At 43.2% G+C, this 27,007-nt stretch overlaps 1 protein-coding gene across 1 annotated transcript in view; it reads right to left on the reverse strand.

The window, feature by feature from the left end:
• Positions 1-45: 45 nt before the first annotated feature.
• LOC110535279 (melanoma receptor tyrosine-protein kinase) overlaps positions 46-27,007 on the reverse strand; it is a 48,662-nt gene continuing 21,700 nt past the window's right edge. The window contains exons 2-27 of the mRNA XM_021620183.2: positions 24,626-24,777; positions 24,003-24,210; positions 22,947-23,081; positions 22,324-22,392; positions 22,010-22,128; positions 21,686-21,827; positions 21,253-21,369; positions 19,008-19,134; positions 18,786-18,859; positions 18,591-18,681; positions 18,140-18,342; positions 17,504-17,636; positions 17,286-17,376; positions 16,917-17,074; positions 16,715-16,753; positions 16,224-16,368; positions 15,793-15,915; positions 12,055-12,153; positions 11,671-11,856; positions 4,084-4,239; positions 3,814-3,889; positions 3,540-3,686; positions 3,364-3,461; positions 2,990-3,133; positions 2,724-2,898; positions 46-2,570 (exon numbers count right to left, since the gene is read on the reverse strand). Of these exons, the coding sequence (XP_021475858.2) occupies positions 2,248-2,570; positions 2,724-2,898; positions 2,990-3,133; positions 3,364-3,461; positions 3,540-3,686; positions 3,814-3,889; positions 4,084-4,239; positions 11,671-11,856; positions 12,055-12,153; positions 15,793-15,915; positions 16,224-16,368; positions 16,715-16,753; positions 16,917-17,074; positions 17,286-17,376; positions 17,504-17,636; positions 18,140-18,342; positions 18,591-18,681; positions 18,786-18,859; positions 19,008-19,134; positions 21,253-21,369; positions 21,686-21,827; positions 22,010-22,128; positions 22,324-22,392; positions 22,947-23,081; positions 24,003-24,210; positions 24,626-24,777 (3,530 nt within the window). The 3' untranslated portion in view covers positions 46-2,247. The remainder of the gene's footprint in view (positions 2,571-2,723; positions 2,899-2,989; positions 3,134-3,363; positions 3,462-3,539; positions 3,687-3,813; positions 3,890-4,083; positions 4,240-11,670; positions 11,857-12,054; positions 12,154-15,792; positions 15,916-16,223; positions 16,369-16,714; positions 16,754-16,916; positions 17,075-17,285; positions 17,377-17,503; positions 17,637-18,139; positions 18,343-18,590; positions 18,682-18,785; positions 18,860-19,007; positions 19,135-21,252; positions 21,370-21,685; positions 21,828-22,009; positions 22,129-22,323; positions 22,393-22,946; positions 23,082-24,002; positions 24,211-24,625; positions 24,778-27,007) is intronic.

Raw genomic sequence — 27,007 nt, forward strand, 5'->3', positions numbered from 1 at the left:
AGCTTCTATTACTGATGGAAAACCTGATAAATAACCCATAGTGTAGATTAAACTCTTTATTTTACAGCATCGTAGCATCTAGGACAGGTTTACAGTGGAACATTGTAATTTTAATGTGTGAAGTGCACAATTGAAAGTGATCTCCTAAACACAATACTACTAGATGCAGTATACAAACACAGGAAGGTCATGGTAACGTGTCAAACACTTGGCTCAAAGAGAGGGTAGTAGTCTCACAATTACCAACTGCTTGATTGAGTTGAATTGCCAACTGTTTTCTACTTGCATGCATTACACTTCTAACCCCTATCATACACAATCACAAAAACAGGGCACGAGCCATTATTGGTTCAAAAAAGGCAATGGACAGAGTCACGGAGAAGGGATTTCCAGGAAGTGCTCATTTACATACAAGTATCTAACCTTTTAACATTGCTTAAGACTAACTTCTAGTGAAATACATTTGAATTGGTATTGTACATTAATACTATATCAACTGAAAGTGAATTTGCACGTGGATGTGCAATTCAGGCATCGACAGTATCACATTTTGGTTTTGTTAGACATTAAGGAATTTCACAAACAATGTGACATTACACCTATTGTTAACAAGAGCGAAGAGTCTACATGACACACTTGACGTTCTCGTCCTCAACTAGACCCTTACAATGAACAATGCTGTATGCTTTATGTATTGTAAACATTTATCGCATTTGTACATTTTTAGGGTTCAATGTTCCCTTTCTTTCAAATCACAACCCACAACTATTTTCCCCCAAATGATATATCTTCATTGCCAATGAGCTATTGTAAATCTAAAACCAACACTTACATACTTTAGTTCACAGTAATGGGTTTAATCCATTATTGACAATGATGGAAGTAAACTAGTGCACATTCAAAAGTCCCTATACAATATTTAACACCTATTCAAGGTTATTTTAAGTGGAGAATAGGTTGACAATGATTTGTGCTTAAAATCTAAAAATCTGGAAAGGGCATTTTACTAGGTCACTATGTGCAAACATTTAATTACATTTGCTCTTTTGAATATCTGACCCAATTATTCCAAGTCCACGAATGGCACTCAAAATTGAATTGTCAGCCCAGGCTTGTGACTGACCCGAACATTTCAATAGTGATAAACGGGTATAGACAACAATTTAAATTCCACTTAAATGTCTGCAACAACCATTCAATACCACACACTGTTTGGTGACCTTCCTTTCCCCCATCAGCCTCAGTATCTAAGGAAAGAGAGAACACTGATGGTACCAGAAGATGACCTCTAGATACAGCATCAACACCTTAACCTGAAAGATATTCAATATGTTAAAGTGGGCTGTACATTTGTGTAGTTATGGTACTTTATAGTATATATTTGTACTTTTCCAGTAAAGTACCTGTTCAGTAATGTCTTACTTTATATTGTCACCACGGCAATGACAATTCTCATTCACAGTAAACGCTGCAGCTTGATTTGAAATCACCTTTACATTTCTATTCCGCAATCAGTATCGTTTCAGCGATCCAGATTGAATTGAGTCCTAAACGTATGTCTTTATGGTTACTATGGCCCAATTTAAATGATTAATACTAGTAAGAGGTAAGACTTATCTTTCCGAGTGAGACCCGAATAACCTAGAATAAATAGTTATTTACTGTCTTGTGGGTCTTGTGCGAAACATGCATTGATCTACACAATCTGTACATCTGTGTCATTTTCCAAAAGCCTTTGGATTGACCCTGTTAGTTACCGGTAGCTTGGTACACCAAATTGAGTCTTGACATTCAAGTGTGTACAACCAGAGAGCAGAGCTGTAAAGAATGTCTACAATACAATGTAAGCACACTGTCCATCAGTGTCCAGCCTTAGTGGTCTGTGTCTACTCCGTCCTCTTCACATTTCATGGCAAGACAAATAAAAAAACACACTCGACCCGGACTGTAAAAATGATTTGCATGACAATTGTTATGTCAAGGCTTTGGCTCATTCTTCTGATCTGAAAGTCACTCAAAGTAATCTAAATTGATGGTTGATCCATGGATTTGAAATAGAGAACATCATTTCCAGGAGCATCAGTTCACAGCTGACATCTCCATGAAGCCTATTCCCTCCAGAAATAAAGGGACAACCACATGAGAAATTCCTCCAAAACCTCACTGATGTCCCACATCTGTCTCCATCCAAGTTTATTCAGGTCCCATTGTTCCTCACTGTCCCCTAAGATCTGTGGGAGGAGTCCTCTAGCGTACAGGGGTGTGTACAGCAGCGCTCAATCCGAGGTACTCCAAGTTCTCTGCTGCGGGCAGGAAGTGACTACTGGTGGGTGTGGCCTGAAGCAGGAAGTCCTCCTGGTAGTCTGGGTTGCTCTCACATACAGAGCGAGGGAGGGTACTGCGGGCCATGTTGAGATACTCGGGTCCCTCCGGCACGCGTGGCAGGGAGTTGAAGAACTTGTTGTCCGGGTCGTACCCAGAGGAGGTCCGAGTAGCCCAGGCTGGCACGCTGGGGTCCTCATAGTTGGGGTTGAAGACATCAGAGAGCTTGGTGTTCTGATTCATGTATTCTAGAATACGGTAAGAAAAAAGTTAATACCCAGGCTTACAGTAGAGAGCAGTGATGATGCATGTTGCTAAACTGTTACGCTCTCAATGCATTTGTGTTACTGTAAGTTGATCTTTAAGTCAATAACTCGACATGGATACAGTTTGTACTGTACCTGGAAGAGCAGCGAGATCTTGCTCTAGAGAACCACCGTGGGTGGGGACTGTGATGTCTTTCTTTAGAGAACCTCTGTGGGTGTGGTCTGTGATGTCTTTCTCTAGAGAACCACCATGGGTGGGGTCTGTGATGTAGCGAAGGATCACACTGTTCTCTCTCATCAGATGGCCATTCTGTGGTGAGCAGATCGAAAATTCAAATATCAGCCGTGTGTGTGTGTGTGTGTGTGTGTGTGTGTGTGTGTCGGTTTGCACGTGTGTTTACCCCTGAGTTGTGGTGCTGGGTGGTCTTGTCGGGGAGAAGATACTCCTCGGCATCGACCACATCCTCCATGTCCTCTGATGTACTGATCAGGCTACGGTAGAACTTAGAGTCCGTGGGACTGGGCAGGTACATGCAATCATCTCCCTGAAATGTACATTTAAAGTGAATTAGATATAAAATAGAACCATTCTTAATTAAAAGCTTTATTTTATTTTTGCTTATGTAAAAACGTTTCGGCCATCAACTGCCTTTATCAGAAAGTGAATTAGTCACTATCACGATCACAATCAATACCTTGTCTCTAATGTCCCGTCAAAGAAATAAGAGTTGGTGCAACTATCTAATAGAATAATAATAATAATATTTTCAATTACCTGAATGACCAGATAGCGAGATGGATCCCGGGCCATTTTGGAGAACTCAGAGATGAGCTCCCTGAACCGTGGTCTGCTGTCTGCATCGATCATCCAGCCTGAAGGAAAATAAGACTGGCATCAAACCCCTTGTGTGTGTGCGCAATACATATATATCTATGGCGCACATCACTCACATTTGACCATGATCATGTAGACGTCTATGGTACAGATGGGGGGCTGAGGTAGGCGCTCTCCTTTCTCCAGGACTCCAGCGATCTCCCTGGCCGGGATGCCATCGTAGGGCTTCGACCCAAATGTCATCAGCTCCCACAATGTCACACCTTGTATGTCATTACAAGGAACATCATCAGGAAACCTTTCAGAAGCTGCAGTTGTTCAGAAGTTCAGTTTATTTGACTATTTCCTCAAATACTGTACGTGCTGTACTGTTTGTCCAGTTGGACTTACCGTAGCTCCACACATCGCTCTGATGGGTATAGGTCCAGTGAAGGATGGACTCCAGTGCCATCCACTTTATGGGCACCTAGGAGTAAAGATTATTGGTCAGCCATGGTTGAGTGAGTATTTTCACTCACTTTATTCACACAGTTAAATCCATTGATCATCCAGTAAAGATTTAACTGAATTCAATGATTATTGTTCCAGTAGGAAAATGAAATGTGTTGTACAAAAATAAATGTGACTATTGAAATGGTCAGCGGTGTCGGCTGTTCCAACCTTTCCCCCATCAGCGTGGTACTCCTTCTCGTCGGCGGTGAGCAGCTTGGCCAGTCCAAAGTCTGTGATCTTCAAATGGTGAGGCGTCTTCACCAGAACGTTCCTGGCAGCCAGGTCACGGTGCACCAGGTGACGCTCCTCCAGGTAGTTCATACCCTGCAGACAACATCCAAAAGACTCCTTGTGACTCTGAGGCTGTCCTGATATGGACACTACATACACAATGGTAGTAGATGAGGTCATTTGTTTCCCTCCACACAATGCAAAGCATTGTATAAATTCAACCCATTATTATTATCAGTAGTAGAATTGGGGGTGATGTGTAGGTGCAAAGAGAAAATCATTTTGCCATACAAAATGTTTTTTTGATCTGAATTCCTATTGATTTTACAGTGGTGAATTCACAGATACACTACATGACTAAAAGTATGTGGACACCTGCTCGTCGAATCATGGGTATTAATATGGAGTGTGTCCCCCGATTGCTGCTATAACAGCCTCCACTCTTCTGGTAAGGGATTCCACTAGATATTGGAACATTGCTGCAGGGACTTGCTGCCATTCAACCACAATACCACTGATGTTTGACGATTAGGCCTGACTCTCAATCGCCATTCCAATTCATCCCAAAGGTGTTCGATGGGGTTGAGGTCAGGGCTCTGTGCAGGCCAGTAAAGTTCTTCCACACTGATCTCGACAAACCATTTCTGTGTCGACCTTGATTTGTGCAAGGGGGCATTGTCATGCTGAAACATGAAAGGGTCTTCCTCAAACTGTTGCCACAAAGTTGGAAGCACATAATGTCATTGTATGTTGTAGCGTTAAGATTTCCCTTCTCTGGAACTAAGGGCCCCAGACCATTATTCCTCCTCCAAACTTTTCAGTTGGCACTATGAATTGGGGCAGGTGGCATTCTCCTGCCATCCGCCAAACCCAGATTTGTCCGTCGGACTGCCAGATGGGGAAGAGTGACTCCTCACTCCAGAGAATGTGTTTCACTGCTCCAGAGTCCAATGGCGGTGAGCTTCACACCACTCCAGCTGACACTTGGCATTGCGCATGGTGATCTTAGGCTTATGTGTGGCTGCTCGGCCATGCAAAAGCCACTTCATGAAGCTCCCGAAGAAAACCGTTCTTGTGCTGACGTTGCTTCCAGAAGCAGTTTGGAACACTGTAGTGAGTGTTGCAACCGAGGACAAATTATTTTTACGTGCTAAGCGCTTCAGCACTCGGCGGTCCCATTCGTGAGCCTGTGTCGTGTACCATTTTGCGACTGAGCCATGGTTGCTCCTAGACGTTTCCACTTCACAATAACAGCACTTTCAGTTGACCAGGGAAGCTCTAGCAGGGCAGAATTTTGACGAACTGACTTGTTGTAAAGGTGGCATTTTATGACAGTGCCACGTTGAAAGTCACTGAGCTCTTCAGTAAGGTCATTCTACTGCCAATGTCTGTCTATGGAGATTGCATGGCTGTATGCCTGATTTTATATACCTGTCAGCAACGGGTTTGGCTGAAATAGCCAAATCCATTCATTTGAAGGGGTGTTCACATCACATACTTTTGTATATATAGTTCCAAATTCCACCGCTGGTTATCATTATCAAAATGAGGCAAATGAGTGTTTATCCAGAGGTAAGCATTTGTACAAACAAAGCCCTTTTGACCAGGAACTTTAACATATAACCTCCCAACACTTAACCTTCCATAGAGGTCTACTTTGAGGGGGGAATAAACAGCCTCAGATGCCTAATTCACTAACATTTATCAAATACAGCCTTTATAGCTTTTTATGCCTGCTTTGAACCATATTTCCATAGAATCAATAAGACAAGCTGCAAACAGATAGACACCTCTGTGTATTCAATAATTAGCCCTCAGCAGGCTTACTGTACAAATAGACTAAGTAAAGCCAGAGGCAAGGTCCCAACCAAGGCTGGGAAGAGACTGCTGCTCAACCAAGAGGCCTGGGAGGTTGATGGGTGTGAATGTGTGGGGAGGTTAAGCTAATCTTTCAGATTAAACATCCATTCCTAACTACACCTGAAATTGTGGGAAGGCAGAGCGAGTGTCAAAGAAAGCAAAGTTTGCTCCCATTTGTAATAATCTATCAAATCAAACTTTATTTGTCACATGCGCCGAATACAACAAGGGTAGGTAGACCTTACTGTGAAATGCTTACTTACAAGCCCTTAACCAACAGTGCAGTTCCCGAAGAAAATATTTACCAAATAAACTAAAGTAAAGGATAATAAAAAGTAACACAATAAAATAACAATAACGAGACTATTTACAGGGGGTACCGGTACCGAGTCAGTGTGCGGGGTGTACAGGTTAGAGATTTCAATATTCATCTTTTTATTTAACCTTTATTCAACCAGCTAGGCTAGTTGAGAACAAGTTCTCATTTACAACTGCGACCTGGCCAAGATAAAGCAAAGCAGTTCGACACAAACAACAACACAGAGTTACACATGGAATAAACAAACATACAGTCAATAATACAGTAGAAATAGTCTGTATACAGTGTGTGCAAATGAGGTAGGATAAGGGAGGTAAGGCAATATATAGGCCACGGTGGCGAAGTAATTACAATATAGCAATTAAACACTGGAATGGTAGATGTGCAGAAGATGAATGTGCAAGTAGAGATACTGGGGTGCAAAGGAGCAAGATAAAAAAATAAATACAGTTTGGGGATGAGGTAGTTGGATGGGCTATTTACAGATGGGCTATGCACAGGTGCAGTGATCTGTGAGCTGCTCTGACAGCTGGTGCTTAAAGCTAGTGAGGGAGAAAGGAGTCTCCAGCTTCAGTGATTTTTGCAGTTCGTTCCAGTCATTGGCAGTAGAGAACTGGAAGGAGAGGCGGCCAAAGAAAGAATTGGCTTTGGGAGTGACCAGTGAGATATACCTGCTGGAGCGCGTGCTACGGGTGGATGCTGCTATGGTGACCATTGAGCTGAGATAAGGTGGGTTTTACCTAGCAGAGACTTGTAGATGGCCTGGAGCCAGTGGCTTTGGCGACGAGCATGAAGCGAGGGCCAGCCAACGAGAACGTACAGGTCGCAGTGTTGGGTAGTATATGGGGCTTTGGTGACAAAACGGATGGCACTGTGATAGACTGCATCTAGTTTGCTGAGTATGGTGTTGCAGGCTATTTTGTAAATGACATTGCAGAAGTCGAGGATCGGTAGGATGGTCAGTTTTACGAGGGTATGTTTGGCAGCATGAGTGAAGGATGCTTTGTTGTGAAATAGGAAGCCGATTCAAGATTTAATTTTGGATTGGAGATGCTTAATGTGGGTCTGGAAAGAGAGTTTACAGTCTAACCAGACGCCTAGGTATTTGTAGGTGTCCACTTATTCTAAGTCAGAACCGTCAAGAGTAGTGATGTTGGACGGGCAGGCAGGTGCGGGCAGCGATCGGTTGAAGAGCATGCATTTAGTTTTACTTGCATTTAAGAGCAGTTGGAGGCCCCGGAAGGAGAGCTGTATGGCATTGAAGCTTGTCTGGAGGTTAGTTAACACAGTGTCCAAAGAAGGGCCAGAAGTATACAGAATGGTGTCGCCTGCATAGAGGTGGATCAGAGAATCACCAGCAGCAAGAGCAACATCATTGATGTACACAGAGAAGAGAGTCGGCCCGAGAATTGATCCCTGTGGCACCCCCATAGAGACTGCCAGAGGTCCAGAAAACAGGCCCTCCGATTTGACACACTGAACTCTATCAAAGAAGTAGTTGGTGAACCAGGCGAGGCAGTCATTTGAGAAACCAAGGCTGTTGAGTCTGTCGATAAGAATGTGGTGATTGACAAAAAGCCTTGGCCAGGTCGAAGAATACGGCTGCACAGTAATGTCTCTTATCGATGGCGGTTATGATATCGTTTAGGACCTTGAGCATGGCTGAGGTGCACCCACGACCAGCTCTGAAACCAGATTTCATAGCGGAGAAGGTACGGTAGGAATCTAAATGGTCGGTAATCTGTTTGTCAACTTGGCTTTCAAAGACCTGAGAAAGGCAGGGTAGGATAGATATAGGTCTGTAACAGTTTGGGTCTAGAGTGTCTCCCCCTTTGTGGAGGGGGATGACCGCGGCAGCCTTCCAATCTTTGGGAATCTCAGACGATACGAAAGAGAGGTTTAACAGGCCAGTAATAGGGGTTGCAACAATTTCGGCAGTTCATTTTAGAAAGAGAGGATTGTCTAGCCCGGCGGATTTGTAGGGGTCCATATTTTGCAATTGCAGGTAATTTGTACATGTAGGTAGGGGTGAAGTGACTATGCATAGACAATAAACAAAGAATAGCAGCATTGTACAAAACAAATGGGGGAGGTCTATGACTTGGGGGACTGGAGTTTCTGACAATTTTATGGGCTTTCCTCTGACCACCTATTATATACAGTGGGGAGAACAGGTATTTGATACACTGCCGATTTTGCAGGTTTTCCTACTTACAAAGCATGTAAAGGTCTGTAATTTTAATCATTGGTACACTTCAACTGTGCGAGACGGAATCTAAAACAAAAATCCAGAAAATCACATTGTATGATTTTTAAGTAATTCATTTGCATTTTATTGCATGACATAAGTATTTGATACATCAGAAAAGCATAACTTATTATTTGGTACAGAAACCTTTGTTTGCAATTACAGAGATCATATGTTTCCTGTAGTTCTTGACCAGGTTTGCACACACTGCAGCAGGGATTTTGGCCCACTCCTCCATATAGACCTTCCCCAGATCCTTCAGGTTTCGGGGCTGTCGCTGGGCAATACGGACTTTCAGCTCCCTCCAAAGATTTTCTATTGGATTCAGGTCTGGAGACTGGCTAGGCCATTCCAGGACCTTGAGATGCTTCTTACGGAGCCACTCCTTAGTTGCCCTGGCTGTGTGTTTCGGGTCGTTGACATGCTGGAAGACCCAGTCACGTCCCATCTTCAATGCTCTTACTGAGGGAAGGAGAATGTTGGCCAAGATCTCGCGATACATGGCCCATCCATCCTCCCCTCAATACGGTGCAGTCGTCCTGTCCCCTTTGCAGAAAAGCATCCCCAAAGAATGATGTTTCCACTTCCATGCTTCACGGTAGGGATGGTGTTCTTGGGGTTGTACTCATCCTTTTTCTTCCTCCAAACACAGCGAGTGGAGTTTAGACCAAAAAGCTCTATTTTTGTCTCATCAGACCACATGACCTTCTCCCATTCCTCCTCTGGATCATTCAGATGGTCATTGGCAAACTTCAGACGGGCCTGGATATGCGCTGGCTTGAGCAGGGGGACCTTGCGTGCACTGCAGGATTTTAATCCATGACGGCGTAGTGTGTTACTAATGGTTTTCTTTGAGACTGTGGTCCCAGCTCTCTTCAGGTCATTGACCAAGTCCTGCCGTGTAGTTCTGGGCTGATCCCTCACCTTGATCATGATCATTGATGCCCCACAACGTGAGATCTTACATGGAGCCCAAGACCGAGGGTGATTGACCGTCATCTTTAACTTCTTCCATTTTCTAATAATTGCGCCAACAGTTGTAGCCTTCTCACCAAGCTGCTTGCCTATTATCCTGTAGCCCATCCCAGCCTTGTACAGGTCTACAATTTTTTATGGTCTTGGCCATTGTGGAGAGGTTGGAGTCTGTTTGATTGGGTGTGTGGACAGGTGTCTTTTATACAGGTAACGAGTTCAAACATGTGCAGTTAATACAGGTAATGAGTGGAGAACAGGAGGTCCTCTTAAAGAAAAACTAACATGTCTGTGAGAGCCGGAATTCTTACTGGTTGGTAGGTGATCAAATACTTATGTCATGCAATAAAATGCAAATGAATTACTTAAAAATCATACAATGTGATTTTCTGGATTTTAGATTCCGTCTCTCACAGTTGAAGTGTACCTGTGATAAAAATTACAGACCTCTACATGCTTTGTAAGTAGGAAAACCTGCAAAATCGGCAATCAAATACTAGTTCTCCCCACTGTAGGTCCTGGATTGCAGGCAGCTTGGCCCCAGTGATGTACTGGGCCGTACATCATGCCAAATCTTTTCAGTCTCCTGAGGGGGAAAAGGTTTTGTCGTGCCCTCTTCATGACTGTCTTGGTGTGTTTGGACCATGATAGATCGTTGGTGATGTGAACACCATGGAACTTGAAACTCCCGAACCACTCCACTACAGTCCCGTTGATGAGAATGGGGACCTGTTCAGCCCTCCTTTTCCTGTAGTCAACGATCAGCACCTTTGTCTTGCTCACATTGAGGGAGAGTTTGTTGTCCTGGCACCACACTGCCAGTTCTCTGAGATCTTGCGTGGAGCCCCAGATCGAGGGAGATTATCGGTGGTCTTGTATTTCTTCCATTTCCTAATAATTGCTCCCACAGTTGATTTATTCAAACCAAGCTGCTTACCTATTGCAGATTCAGTCTTCCCAGCCTGGTGCAGGTCTACAATTATGTTTCTGGTGTCCTTTGACAGCTCTTTGGTCTTGGCCATAGTGGAGTTTGGAGTGTGACTGTTTGAGGTTGTGGACAGGTGTCTTTTATACTGATAACAAGTTCAAACAGGTGCCATTAATACAGGTAACGAGTGGAGGACAGAGGAGCCTCTTAAATAAGAAGTTACAGGTCTGTGTGAGCCAGAAATCTTGCTTGTTTGTAGGTGACCATATACTTATTTTCCACCATCATTTGCAAATAAATTAATAAAAAATCCTACAATGTGATTTTCTGGATTTTTATCTCTCATTTTGTCTGTCATAGTTGAAGTGTACCTATGATGAAAATTACAGGCCTCATCTTTTTAAGTGGGAGAACTTGCACAATTGGTGGCTGAATAAATACTTTTTTGCCCCACTGTATATACAAAAAAAAAATATATATATATATATAAAAAATAAAAAAAGTTGTATCATTATTTTTTATTTATTTTTTAAACCTTGTCAGGATTCGATCTTGCAACCTTCCATTTACTAGCTACCTGCCGCCCCAAGTAGCCTAGTAGTTGGGGCGTTGGACTCGTAACCGAAAGGCTGCAAGATCGAATCCCCGAGCTGACAAGGTAAAACAAAAAAAAACATTTTTGAAAATGATCTGCCACCCCAGGTAGCCCAGTGACGGGGATCTGGGCCTGTTCCCCGCAGAACACTATATCTTTCTTGTCGGACTCGTTAAAGGAAAAAGCTTCTTCCAGTCCGTAGTGAATATTCCCAGTTCTGATGTCCAGGAGTTAAGTAAAATCATAAGTTACAAACAAAGCAAAAAATAAATAAAAAAATAGCACAATTGATTACAGGCATGTAGAACGTCAGCCATCCTCTTCTGTGCCTTTTTAACCATCCTGCGCGAGCTACCGTCCATCTACATATTGCAGACACATCTGGTTATCCAGCTGTGATAGCGGCTGGCATGGTTCTATTCGAGACTTGTCGCGTTAGTCAGATCCAGATTGACTGACAATGTAGCTACTTCTTTGACAGAGGCTTGCTAATGATTTGTTAGAAGGTTCTGTTTCTCCAGAAGTAATTGGTACAGTATACTTGTATACAGAAATAAGACACAAATGTAAGTTAACACAGCAGTTGTTTCCTGTTTGCTCACCTTTGCGATCTGTACACACCAGTTGAGTAGGCACTGGGAGCCAATGAGGTCCTTGTTCTCCTTGACATAGTCCAGCAGACAGCCGTAGGGCATGATCTGGGTGATGAGCTGCACCGTGGACGTCAGGCAGATGCCCAGCAGACGACATACGTGGGGGTGCTCCACACTGGCCATCACATAGGCCTCCTGAAGACAGAAAACATGGGGAAGGGGGGGTCATCTTCAGATCTCACAACGACTGAAGAAGTGTTTAACATCTCAGGAAGGAACCACATTAATATGATATGGCAATCTGCTGAAAAGCGCAGCCCAACTGCAGTAAAAAGGGAACATTGACCGCTTGGGCTTCATTCAGGATATCTACTATACAAACAGTTGACTCACGTCTAGAATCTCCTTGTTGGCTTTGGGAGATGTGGCCTCTCTCAACACCTTAATGGCAACAGGGATCTTCACGTTTTCTCCCTCAGGAATCCAAACGCCCTGGGGAGAAAAAACACACGTTTATTAGGTCTGGAATGATACCAATATCGCAATATTTCTTCCATGCCAAAAATGTAATCACGAAGCAGACCAAACTCTTTGTTCCTTTAAAAATCTGCTGTATGTTAAATATTATGTGCTATAGCTTGGAAAATAAATGTGACTCTGGATGACAACATAATGATGTGTGTTTCCAACATTAATAACCTATGTGTGCCTCCTGGGTGGCGCAGTGGTTAAGGGCGCTGTACTGCAGCGCCAGCTGTGCCATCAGAGTCCCTGGGTAACCGGCCGCGACCGGGAGGTCTGTGGGGCGACGCACAATTGGCCTAGCGTCGTCCGGGTTAGGGAGGGATTGGTCGGTAGGGATCTCCTTATCTCATCGCGCACCAGCGACTCCTGTGGCGGGCCGGGCGCAGTGCGCGCTAGCCAAGGTTGCCAGGTGCACGGTGTAGCCGTGTGCGGCGTAGCCGTGTGCGGTGCGGCTGGCTTCCGGGTTGGATGTATGGGTTGTGTATCGGAGGACGCATGACATTCAACCTTCGTCTCTCCCTAGCCCGTACGGGAGTTGTAGCAATGAGACAAGATAGTAGCTACTACAACAATTGGATACCACGAAATTGGGGAGAAAAAGGGGTATAAATGTAAATAAATAAATAAATGTAATCTGTTGCTGTATTTTTTTGGTGTTATCTGTGATGGTTTTGTTTGTCTTGTGTAGTTTCTTAATCATTGTACCTAAACTGTATGTGTAAACATGTATACGCAGGGCCCAGCTGTAAAAGAGACCTTGGTCTCAGTCTGTGTTCCTTGTTGAAATAAAGGTATAATAATGATTAGGGCTGTTCTCCCAAAGAAGTTAAATCCGCTTCGTGTTTTGTTTCCTTGCCACGAAACTAACGAGAATCGCGATACTGGTATCGTCCCGGCTCTGATGTTTGTCACCTTTAATAATCTAATGAGCACATACTATTCTATCACTGGACGAGGAACACCTCGTAGGATCCGTTTGATCACTAGTGATTTGTGTAAAGTGTGACTGACGGGATTTGGACCCTGGTGACCTGCCACAAGACGTTGTTCTTCCGCTGAGGTAAAGCTTAGGGAGAAGGGTTGGACTCAATTCAGAATTTTGGAATCGACTCACATTCAACAGATTTTGAGGAAATATAATTTAATTCAGTGCAATTCTTAGAAATTCTACTCAGTCATTGAATCTGACAGGTCACACTTACAGATTACAAAGAATATATAATTTTTCTCTGGAAACAATGTTCATATACAGTATACTCTTTTAACCTTAGTGTATAGAATAGCCAATTATATTTGCACGAACCATTTCATTTGTTTGGCTCCTTTTCTAAGCCTCAGGATCAATTTGAAGATTAAACTAATGCATTCTGGGAATGTTGTATTTTCCCAAGATTTAACCAATTTTAAGTGATTAATGAAATATAATAACGTAGAATATTCACATCCAGGTTTTGTTTTCCTTGATCATTCATTGAAGAATTTTTCCTGTAAATAAATGTTTTCAACAATATTTTATATGTACAGTGCATTCGGAAAGTATTCAGTCCCCTTTTCCACATTTTGTTACATTACAGCCTTATTCTCAAATGGATTTAAAAAATAATACTCTTCATCAATCTATACACAATACCCCATAATGACAAAGCAAAAACAGGTTTAGACATTTTGCTAATTTATACAAATAAAAAACAGAAATATTACATTTACTTAAGTATTCTGACCGTTTACTCAGCACTGTTGAAGCATCTTTGGCAGCGATTACAGCCTTGAGTCTTCTTGGGTATGATGCTACAAGCTTGGCACACCTGTATTTGGAGAATTTCTCAAATCATTTCCTGCAGATCCTCTCAAGCTTTGTCAGGTAGGATGAAGAGCGTCGCTACACAGCTATTTTCAGCTCTCTCATGAGATGTTCGATCGAGTTCAAGTCCGGGCTCTGGCTGGGCCACTCAATGACGTTCAGAGACTTGAATCGAAGCCACTCCTGCATTGTATTGGCTGTGTGCTTAGGGTTGTTGTCCTGTTGGAAGGTGAACCTTCGCCCCAGCCTGAGGTCCTGAGCGCTCTGGAGCAGGTGTTCATCAAGGATCTCTTTGTACTTTACCTCATTCATCCTTCCCTCGATCCTGACTAGTCTCCCAGTCCCTGCCTCTGAAAAACATCCCCACATGCTGCCACCACCATGCTTCACCGTAGGGATGGTGCCAGGTTTCCTTCAGATGTGACGCTTGGAATTCAGGCCAAATAGTTCAGTCTTGGTTTCATCAGACCAGAGAATCTTGTTTCTCATGGTTTGAGAGTCTTTAGGTGCCTTTTGGCAAACTCTAAGCGGGCTGTCATGTGCCTAATGAGGAGTGGCTTCCATCTGGCCACTCTACTATAAAGGCCAGAGTGGTGGAGTGCTGCAGAGATGATTGTCCTTCTTGAAAATTCTTCCATCTCCACAGAGGAACCAAAAACCTCAAATTTCCACTCATCAGACCAAAGAACAGATTTGCACCGCTCTAATGTCCATTGCTTGTGTTTCTTGGTCCAAGTAAGTATCTTCTTCTTATTGGTGTCCTTTAGTAGTGGTTTCTTTGCAGCAATTGGACCACGAAGGCCTGATTCGCACAGTCTCCTCTGAACAGTTGATTTTGAGATGTGTCTGTTACTTGAACTCTGTGAAGCATTTATTTGGTCTGCAATCTCAGGTGCAGTTACCTCTAATGAACTTATCCTCTGCAGCAGTGGTAACTCTGGGTTTTCCTTTCCTGTGGTGGTCCTCATGAGCGCCAGTTTTATCATAGCGCTTGATGATTTTTGCGACTGCACTTAAAGAAACTTTAAGAGTTCTTGAAATTTCTGGATTGACTGACCTTCCTGTCATAAAATAATGATTGACTGTCATTTCTCTTTGCTTATTTGAGCTGTTCTTGCCATAATATGGACTTGGTCTTTTACCAAATAGGCTATCTTCTGTATACCACCACCACCACCTTGTCACAACACAACTGATTGGCTCAAACGCATTACGATGGAAATAAATTCCACAAATGAACTTTTAACAAGGCACACCTGTTAATTGAAATAAATTCCAGTTGACTACCTTATGAAGCTGGTTGAGAGAATGCCAAGCGTGTGCAAAGCTGTCGTCAAGGCAAAGGGTGGCTACTTTGAAGAATCTCAAATATAAAATCTATTTTGATTTTGTTATTCTACAATGTAGAAAATAGCAAAATAAAGAAAAACCCTTGAATGAGTAGGTGTGTCCCAACTTTTGACTGGTACTGTGTATAATGACATTTGATGTTTTATATACAATTGTTTGTATATTTGTATAGACTATACATCATATAGAATAGAAGAGGCGTTTACATTTCATTTAAATTCACTGAATTAAATTATATTTCCTTTAATACAAATTCGAATTACAAATTGGGTTTCCTGTTTACTACTTCAATTCAAGTTCAAGAACTGAATTGGAAATTATGAGGCATTCTCAATTCAATTCTGAATTGATCCCAACCATGTTGAGAGCGAACACAAGTCTTCAGGTCTCAGGTAAGATTACTCATTCACGGTCTGAACCACCTCCATTAAAAAAGCATTGATCACTCTGCTTACCTTAAAGACAGTCCCAAAGGCCCCTGATCCCAACACTTTGATCTTCTTAAACTCGGTCTCCTTCAGAATGCGGAGCAGGGCCTGGTTGGGTGCCTCTCCACTTGGGGTCAGGGGTTCAACCAACTATGGGACCAACAACAAAGCAAGTGTAATTATCTACCTACTGTACGTCATTGCGGCCCTGTAAAGGTGTTAGCGTGTATGTTGGTCCCTCTTGCTGAATGATCAACATGAGCGTGTCACGTCTGTGACTGAGTCTATATGTGTCCATGTTGATGCATGCCCAAGTATACAGCTTGTGAACGGTACAGTTTGTGAACTGTACAGTTTGTTAACAGTACTGTTTGTGAGCAGTACTGTTTGTGAACGGTACAGTTTGTGAACAGTACAGTTTGTGTCCTCCCTCTGGCAGTGTGGTCACTGTCTGTTACCTCTCTTTCCTGCAGCAGGCGGCGCAGCGTCCTCTTCCTGACGATGTGACGTCTGCGGACTAACACAAACACACCCAAGGCCAGGACCACAAACACCAGGAGGCCTCCCACCACACTGGCAGCCACCGCCGACGGGATGGGACCACTGGGAAAGCAGCAACAACACGAGAGGTGAGTTTCCTGGTAGCTTCTCAATAAAAACATCTGATCTAAAACACTTTGTGACAATTGCTGATGTATAAAAGCCTTCATTAAATACATTTGATTGGTTGATTGATTGATCTTTCATCTGTTGCCTATACTGGACTTATGTAAGGTTACATCAACCTAGATCACTTAGCACTTGATCTATCTTGATCTTTCACTATGATATGGTTTCGGCTTTAGCCTAATCCCAGTTGTGTTTGTGTGTATTACTATAGTCATTGTCACACAAACAGATGTGTAATCGGACTGGTTTCATGTTGCTTTATCTGAAATATCTCGCTCACCCTCTGGCATTGCAGCCATTCAGTCCAGGTCCAGAGCATCTATAGAAAGAAAGGAGGGAATACTATTCTCAGAGTGACTACTTCACACAGTCCTGACCATGGTAAACACTCATCATAGTTTCTGAATATACAATCATTGAAAAAAGGCTGACATTGCCTTTACAAGGAGGAGTTAGAGATCGCTGTGTAGACTGTGCCTTACCCGTCGGTGCAGTTCTCATGGCAGAGCTGACATTCTCTGTTCTTGTCAGCGTATTTCCAGATGGGCCTGTCCACGTCCCCAAGAACGCCGCGTGGGCACCGATAGACACAGTGGGGACCATCTTTGACGTGGGCGCACTCCACACACTTGTCAGGGCCCTTCAGAGCGGAGGGTCAGAGGTTGGAATTGTTGATCTAATTGTTGTCTTGAGTGAAAATACAGCTGACTTTGCAATATTTGCCAAATCACACAGAATTCTCATCAGACTTTCAGAATTTGTTACACAACTCAATAGCTATCACACCTGAATGTCAAAATAATGAAATAAGATGAGACAATTCAGATGGATATAAAGTTAAAGGAGCATACAGATCCAAAGCAGCTTCCTGTTCCGTTCTTCACCATACATTCCTGGTCACACTCTAGGCACATGTTGTTCAACACATACTCTCTTGGTGTCCTGAGAAGGCAAGAGGAAGGCGAGGAAAAACGATCAAAACATTGACACAGCACAACCCTGCATCTCGTGTAGTTCACATATGAGCAGTATCAGTCGTATTGCCCTTGGTGTCGTTGGGTTAACTCACCCGTCCAGTACGTGACAGGCCCCCACACAGCGGCCCCTACGGGCGTAGTACAGGCAGGTTAAACACATGGTTGGACCGGGCCCCCAGCAGCCCTCCTTAGTGCACATGTCATCACAGGTACTGTTCAGCTGGGCTGTAGGGAAGAGAGGGGAAGACTATAGGCTCCATTCAGAAACAACTCCTAGACCAGGACTGTTCAATGTTGGTCCTGGTTCTGGTTTTTATCCTCTCCAGACCTGGGACATCAGGTGGGTGCAATTAACTGCCAGGTAGAAACAAAAACTGAAGTGTTTTGCTTTCGGCCTTCCAGGACCGGAATGAAACAGTCCTGTCCTAGGACAGTCACCCAACCCCCTAGGCTAGGTTAAATCTGAATGGATATGATAGGTCTAAGCTGTAGTGCTCAAAATCTATCTAACCTACCAGAGGGTGGAAGTAGAGCCACAACCACATTGCTTATATCCAATAATGGCAATGTTAGATAGCTAAGCTAACTGTAACTACCTGTGGCCTATGTGTATATGGCTGTTAGGATGAATGTTAGCATTTGGCCATTGTTAACCATTTTGTTTTTAGAAAAGCAGTGTTTGCAAAGGCGTAGATCAGAGTTTATACTTGATGCTTGTCCTTGCGTACCACATGTGCTGATGTTGGCATTGTTGTCCACCCTTGCTAACTGTTTGTCCAGTCTGAACAGGCCATTCCAGTGGCCTCCGTTGCTGTAGCAGAGGTGGGGGTTGTTCTTCACCACAATGTTGCCATCGCTGATCTCTCGTAGGGAGCGGAGGCCTAGATACTTCAGATGGGCCACGTTCAGGGCAGCAAAACTCACCTGACCACTATGGGAAGAGGGAAGGTAATTTTAGCTTACTGCTACTGTAGCTAGCCCATACGTAACATTGAACAATGTTTCTGTGACATTGCTAAAATATCATACAGCAGAGTTTCTCAACCCAGCCCAGGGTTGACCTCCTAGGTTATTGAGTATTTACTTTCTATCATGAACGGTACTCCACTGAAAAAACACCCCAAAAACCATGTTTCATAGTCATTACAATAGCAGAGCGTTAGACAGAGATACACTTACAACTGTTTGGTCCTTCCCCTGATAATCTCCAGGTTTTCAAATGCACTAAGAGAATCGAGGTGCTTTGGCCAAGCTTGTATGAGCAGAAACCCTTTAGGGAAGTAACAAAAATACATTTAATCAAGCATTATCTTTGCTTTGGTTACCCTCAGCTGAATTACATAGCAATTGAAGATAAGTTAAACATTGTTCTACCTGAAATTTCCTTCACAGTTCTGAAATAATCCAGTTTGGCAGGGTCCATTTTTGGTGTTGATGTGTACCTATCACTGAGAGAAGCAATTACAAAGACACACATCTCATATAACGTTTAATTAATTTGAATGAACACAGGGCAAATAGCATTTTGTTTCAGTGCTACAGTGTTCATATTAGGACAGCCCATGGACGCTGTACAATGCTATTATTATTCCTTACCCATTCAAAGAGGTTCCAATTATTGAAACATCGCCATTGATTTTGGTGCAGTTTTTGAAAGAATCAATGTTAGAGGCGTTGATTGACAAGACGGCAGTAAGCGGCCCCATTCCAAGTCCATTGCACACTAGACGAGAAGAACACCAACACATTAAAATCATGGACAATCTAATGCAACGTTATGAGGTTTATAAACCACACAGCTAGCAAATTTGTAAATAATGTACAATTATATTGTCCAGCTTACCACAGACAAAAAGTTACATTTACAATATTCAGACCCCTTTACAGTGGCAATTTTAGCATGTAAATCTTGGTGGAGCAAACTTCCCACCATTTTTTAAAAACATGCCAGCAAAGCCACTACACAACACAACTCTAAACAATACATGAATTGCACTATAACAGTGACAAACGGTGCCCACAAACGGTTAAGGCCTACATAAAGAGTCCCAACAGCAGAGTCCCAACAGCAGTCCCAACACCTTACCACTGCTACACCTGGCTCTCAGCGGAGCCTTGCCTGGCAGTGAAACAGTTCCTTCAGCCTCATTTACTGCCTTTAAAAATAACATAGCTGATATGGCTGACTTGTTTAAACAAATGTGGTTTCTAATGAGAATTGAGATGTACAAACTATGGCGTAAGTGAACGACAAGCGGATAAATGCAATCCGTAATTTCGATGAAGACATTAATGAGTGAGCTAGGACGGACGTAATCAGTATAACTATGTGTTCAGCACTTTGAAATGTACAGCGACAGAATTCAGAACATGAGCCATTCTTAGTATTCTCCCTATACAGCAAGTCAGATAAATAAAGGGGGCATAATAAGCATACAATGAAAGCTCTTACAATATCGGATGATGACATTTCTCTAAAACAGGCTATAGGCTACATGTACACCACCAAGTCAGAACAGTAGGCTAAATTAAGAGGGGAAAAATAGACCAAATTATTAGGGTGAGGCACATGTGCTACTTACTAACAGCTTACTACGCAACATACCCTTAGTTTTACTTTCTTAGCTACAGTATACATATATTCCTGGCATATTACATCATTTATGCAGCAGCATACACAACATTTTTGGACTCACCTTGTGCTCACTTGAACAGGAAGGTAGCGCGGCGGTCCTTCCTGGGCAAATTTTGTCATCGAAGTCTAGCATTCTCTGGATTTATAGTGCTTTCAAGATAACTGGGGACTCGGAAAAAAAACAAGGTTGAATCTTGATGATGTCAGTGATCTTCAGGTTGGAGCTCTAGAGAGAGGCCCGAGTTCCCGACTTGCAATTCTGAGTTGGATGACCGTTCAAAAAACAGTTTCCCAGTCGGAGCAACATTTTTTTTCCGAGTCCCCAGTTGTCTTGAACTCACTGAAGTCTGAGATTTCCCAGTTCCGAGTTTCCAGTTGTTTTGAGCGCGGCAGAAGTCATGCTGAATTGACAGCATGGCTAATGTTGAATGTTTATCCTTTTTAAGCTTGTAAAAGAGACCCTTAAACCCAGACTTGGACCACACACCCACGCCACTGAATAGCAGGCTAGTGATTGCTTTGCAATGCTTGCAGTTAGCCACTGATTCCTTTCAAACCACTCATTGTTAAATTTGAGATTTCCATCTTGCTGTGTAATGTTTATGTCCAATGGCCGATGAGCACCGATACGTTTTATCTATAATTTCTCTTCCTTATTTCTCTTCATATCACGAGGATTGAAAAGGATTTGCCACTAGATTGTCAACTTGATTCATGATGATGACTGCTAGCTAAGATCCAATTAAAGCTACTGTAGATACAACGTGACTTGACGTCATTTTATCTGTGGCCAATGACCTTGCGCCTTCTTGGATGGGCACTTCTAATGTAATTCTATTGTAGCACCCAAGGGGCTTGCATTTTCAAGCTCAAGCCGTAGATTTCGCAGGGACGTAGTGTCACCATGAGTGACAGAACACAGCCAATCACGCCGCAACTAAAGAACATTACCAACACCTATTTTCCGCTGGCTGCCCCACCACCACAGACAAAGCATTGAGCTAGGCTGAAACACCTTTATTTTGAAGCTGCCTTACTCAAGAAAGCAAAAAGAGACCAAGTTTGTATGCGGCTTTTTAACTCAATTATGTTTTTTTGTTTGTTTTGTTTTTACAATGTTTACAAACTGATATTTATGCCAAAATAACATGCAAAACAGGCAACAACAAAACTGCCCAGTTTGACTGGTCACCACTCCCACTTTACCTTTTGGACAGATTCCATCACACTTCTTGCACCTCCTGACACCATTCTCCTCCACCTCGTGTGTGTTGCCACCGCATGTTCGGACACACGCCCCGTGGTCCGTCACCACATAGTTATCTGCAAGAAACAACCAATCACAGGACAGGTCAGGGGTCACCCAAAGACACCTTCACCACTCCAACCAATTATAGGCAAAAGTCTCTTCACCATGTAGGTACAGTGGAATTTTCTAGATAACTGGACTGTATTAAGTGAGGTGAAACGTTCTGAAAATTGCAGAAAGGAAAGCACAATTTACAATTCTACCTGACAGACAAGCATCTGTTCTTTACATTTCTATCTGGGCGATCAGTAACATTGCACCTTTCTGAGCAGACCCCTGAGTGCATCTGTATTAATCATGAATCATACAGATGGATACTATTGGCCTTACGTGGGCAGGTCTTCACACAAGTGGCCCCGAACGTGTACTTGGCGTTAGGGTTGGAAGCCAGCTGGTGGGTGTTGGGATTGTAGATCATTGTAGGAGGGCAGGCATCCTTACATGTCCCATCATCCTGGAAGTCTCTGCAGGCCTTTGAATACAAGAATGAAAGACTAGGATCACAATTAGTGTGCAATATTGTCAACCATATCTGTTTTCTAATGTGGAGCAGCCCAGGAGTGGGTCGTCTACCTGTTGTCTTTTAGATGTGTTTCCTATGTGATTATAACTTTTGCAAATGATAAATTAATTGGAGTCAGAAGAGTCCCTCACCAGACACTCTGTAGGCCTGGGGCCGGTGCACCCTGCAGCACAGTGTTCGTTACAGCAGTCACTGGGTTTAGGACCCCTACACCTTCCAGAGCACTGCTCTGCACACTTGAGCTTGGTAACTGAGGATAGACAGAGAGATGAAGACAGAGAGATAAGGACCAGTCAACAGAACACACCCTTCACTGAGACCAAGGGTCTGTGGGAGAAAATGAACTAAATACTTTCAACATCAACAAAATATTGAGAAATAGCATGTGAGGTTTTTGTGTGACTACTCTCATGCTAATTTCAAGTAGAGAAGAGTGTATCCTTACATGTTTGACAGTTCTCTGGTCCTGGTGTCCAGCATGATCCATTGTAGCATCCAGGGTCACACTTGCCACCTGTCAGGTGGGAAAAACACTGCTTAACTTCTGAATGATCTCATTCATAGAAAACTATTATTAACCAGGTAGTTTGGATCCTGGAAGCTGATTGAATGAAACTGCATTTCAGCCATGTGTATATCAGACAATATACCACGGGTATGATGCACAAACACTTGTTTACTGTTCTATTTATGTTGGTAACCAGTTTATAATAGCTATAAGGCACCTGGGGGTTGTGATATATGGCCAATATACCACAGCTAAGGGCTGTGTCCAGGCACTCAGCGTTGCGTCGTGACTAAGAACAGCCCTTAGCCATGATATATTGGCCATATACCACACCCCATTGGGCCTTATTGCTCAAGTGTAACACATGACAAAACCTGTCCATGCAAACCCGAAATCTGTATCATATGGAATAATCATAGTAGTTGTGCAACATACTGTACATCCATTACAGAAGCTTCAAATGAAAAACAACAACCCAAAATTATTCCACTAAACACAACTGAGAAAAGGATTCATTACTTTACAGTGTTTTTGTTTTTAAATGAAGCTAGCATACTTACAGTAACGGCCATAGCTCTCCAGTTTGAAATCCATACGGGGGTTGCCGGCCTTGTTTACCATGTCCCACCATTGGATGGTCTCCACATTACACAACAAAGGATTGTGGGCAATTTTCACCCCTCCCTTGAGAATGTCTGTGCAAAATAGAAGGACAGATCCAGTGCCTTCAGAAAGTATTCATACTCTTTGATTTATTCCACATTTTGTTGTGTTACAGCCTGAATTTAAAACAGATTTTTTTGTCTCACCCATCTACACACAATACCCCATAACAACAAAGTGAAAACATTTTTCTTCAATTTATTTAAAATGAAATACAGAAATATTTAATTTTAATAAGTATTCACACCCCTGAATTAACACTTTCTAGAAACACCTTTGGCAGTGATTGCAGCTCTTTCTGGGCAAGACTCTAAGAGCTTTCCACATCTGGATTGTGCAATTTTTCAAAGGGATTTTCAATGTCTGCTATTTTTACCCATCTACCAATAGGTGCCCTTCTTTGCAAGACATTGAACAACATCCCTGGTCTTTGTGGTTGAATCTGTGGTTGAAATTTACTGCTCGACTTTGGGACTGCTTGATGTGTGGGGTAACGTGTTATGACACTGGGTGTCAAGTAAAGTGTTACCAATAATTGTATGTGTGGGGTACAGAGATGAGGTAGTCATTCAAAAATCATGTTAAATGCAACTTATTATATGACATGTTAAGCACATTTTTACTCCCGGACTTATTTAGGTTTGTCATAACAAAGGTGTTGGTTGAATACTTATTGACAGCTTTTCATTTTTTTGCCAGTGACAAAAAAAATCAATTTTAAATTCTGGCTGTCACACAGCAAAATGTGGGAAAAGTCATGACTGTGAATACTTTCTGAAGGCACTTGAGCTATATTTTTATATAGACCCAAAAGTTCTAACTCCACACTAAATCACGCGCACCTTAAATACTTCAAAGTACTTTAAATAACATGATATAATGTATTTCACTCTCCGATGTGGACAGAATCCTGGATACAGTCACTGAAGTGGACCCCCTAGTCACCCGCTAACCTGTCAGTCCTCTCAGCATCAGCTGCCTCAGGCCCCGTGTGTAGTTAAGGGTCACAGAGGAGTGGTTCTTCTCGTAGTTGGACATGACAGCCAGGGCATACTTGTTGTCGTAGAGGGAATGTCCTCGGATCAGACGCAGGTTCTCCAGTGGGATGATGGCTGCCTTGTTGACGGCGATCAGAACATAGCCTCCAACCTCCTGAATGGACTGGAGGGCAAAACACCATAGAAATTATGAAAATAATTGCTTACAGGATGTTCAAGTTTGGTCTAGTAGTAGTGCAGACATCCCCAGAATACATGTTGCCCCTGAAGGTAATGCCAGGTTTGCAATACCATCATTGTTCAGTTGGTGTTAGTAAAGGCACAAAGGAGAGAAATGCTTTATTCTGACCATTACATTGACATTGTATTCATTTAGCAGACTCTTATCCGGAGTTATTTACAGCCAGTGCATTCAACTAGGAGTTAGATGCCACGGCAAGAAAGGGACTGAAATGGCTGATACACAATTTTCTCTCGTCATTTTAGATCAGCGAGGGGGAGAGGAGCTAGGACATAGGAATGGTGGAAGGGAAGCCACTGCAAACAATGTGTTATAATTGAACCCTCCATCTCCTCACCTTGAGGAAGGAGAGGTCGTGGTAGTCCTGGATGTAGGTAAGCTCTAGGTTCTCCAGGACCACAGTACAGTTGCTGTACATCCTCACCAGGTTGTTGTAGTGGTCGTCTACAGTCCCCAGCAGCGTCAGCCTGTTGCTGATCCCCTGACACACTGAAACCACAGGACAACACAGCTAAAGGGAAAATGTGTTTCACAATGACAGTTTAGTTGCTCATAGTTTACGTCCAATTTTGTCTTGAATGTTGGCTGCATGAGTGAGTAATTTACATAATGAACGAAACAGAGTTTCACTTCTGGATGAGAGACATCATTCAGTGGGAATAGTACATTCCAAACAGGTTCCCACTGAACATTAACATAGAAACCCAACCTACTGTGGGCATAGTTAATCGTGTTGAGGTGCAGGTGATTGACTGTCAGCTCTGATATACACTGAGTGTACAAAACATTCATCTACAAGGCGTTGAAAGCGTTCCACAGGGATGCTGGCCCATGTTGACTCCAATGCTTCCCACAGTTGTGTTAAGTTGGATGGATGTCCTTTGGGTGGTGGACCACTCTTGATACAAACGGGAAACTGCTGAGCGTAAAAACCCCAGCAGCGTTGCAGTTCTTGACACAAACTGGTGTGCCTGGCACCTACTACCATACCCTGTTCAAAGGCACTTAAATCTTTTGTCTTTCCCATTCACCCTCTGAGTGGCACACATACACTGTCCATGTCTCAATTGTCTCAAGGATTAAAAATCCTTCTTTAACCTGTCTCCTCCCCTTCATCTACACTGATTGAAGTGGATTTAAGTGACATCAATAACCTATCATAGTTTTCACCTGGATTCACCTGGTCAGTTTATGTCATGGAAAGAGCAGGTGTCCTTAATGTTTTGTACACTCGGTGTAAGTGAGATATGAACATCTCCACAACAGGTTGGACAGGTTCTGAGGAGATGAAAGGTTGACACATCATTAACCTTTACACAGCTGCAGGCTACACAACAACCAAGGGGAAATGTTCACCAATCCATAGGTCTCTCAGATAGCAGTGTGTTTTGGGGAGTGGTTGTCGCTGGTACGTAGAGTTAGGCAGCATGTACTAGGATATCATGAGTTGAATGAAGACACACACGTACATACACAGACACACACAGATACACACACGCACAGTTTTAGAGGCAGATGCTGTAGTCCGTGGGAGGTGAAGCTGCAGGTTAGGGAATAGCCAGTTCCTGTGTAATTTATCTTGGGATAAGACAACAGGGCTCACAGCATGATCATGGGGATGTAGCCAAACATATCATTTAATAAGTCTGATATACTTGTGTTTCATATTAGCTGTTTACGCAGCTTGTGAGAAAGTTTTTCAGTGAGTCATGATGTGGTTTGCGGTAGACAGGCAAGTTTTTCTTCAAGAAACTGCTTTTAACTTAAACAATTACAAGCGCCTAGGCTTTAAACAAACATTATAACATTATAAGTGAAATCGTAGACCATCTTCACTTCTTGACTAAATCAACATACGAGTGTGTATGTCTGGCTTCCTCACTCTAACCACTAAGTACCCCCCTACTGTTCCAGTACACCCCCCTTTCTGTGACAGTAACCTCCCCTTCCTGTTCCAGTATCCCTCCCCTTATTGTTCCAGTATCCCTCCCCCTACTGTTCCAGTATCCCTCCACCTACTGCTCCACTACCCCCATTGTTCCAGTATCCATTCCACTACTGTTCCAGTATCCCTCCACCTACTGCTCCACTATCCCCTGCTGTTCCAGTATCCATTCCCCCACTGTTCCAGTATCCCTCCCGCTACTGTTCCAGTATCCCACACCCTTACTGGTCCAGTATCCCTCCCCCTACTGTTCCAGCATCCATTCCCCTACTGTTCCAGTATCCCTCCCCCTACTGTTCCAGTATCCATTCCCCTACTGTTCCAGTATCCCTCCCCCTACTGTTCCAGTATCCATTCCCCTACTGTTCCAGTGTCCCTCACCCCTACTGTTCCAGTATCCCTCCCGCTACTGTTCCAGTATCCATTCCCCTACTGTTCCAGTATCTATTCCCCTACTGTTCCAGTATCCCTCCCGCTACTGTTCCAGTATCTATTCCCCTACTGTTCCAGTATCCCTCCCCTACTGTTCCAATATCCCTCCCTCCTACTGGTCTAATATCCCTCACCCCTACTGTTCCAGTATCCCTCCCGCTACTGTTCCAGTATCCATTCCCCTACTGTTCCAGTATCCCACACCCTTACTGGTCCAGTATCCATCCCCCTACTGTTCCAGTATTCCTCCCCCTACTGTTCCAGTATCCATCCCCCTACTGGTCCAGTATCCCTCCCCCTACTGTTCCAGTATCCATCCCCCTACTGTTCCAGTATCCATTC

This window comes from Oncorhynchus mykiss, chromosome 11 (genome assembly GCF_013265735.2).
Source record: "Oncorhynchus mykiss isolate Arlee chromosome 11, USDA_OmykA_1.1, whole genome shotgun sequence".
Lineage (NCBI taxonomy): Eukaryota > Metazoa > Chordata > Actinopteri > Salmoniformes > Salmonidae > Oncorhynchus > Oncorhynchus mykiss.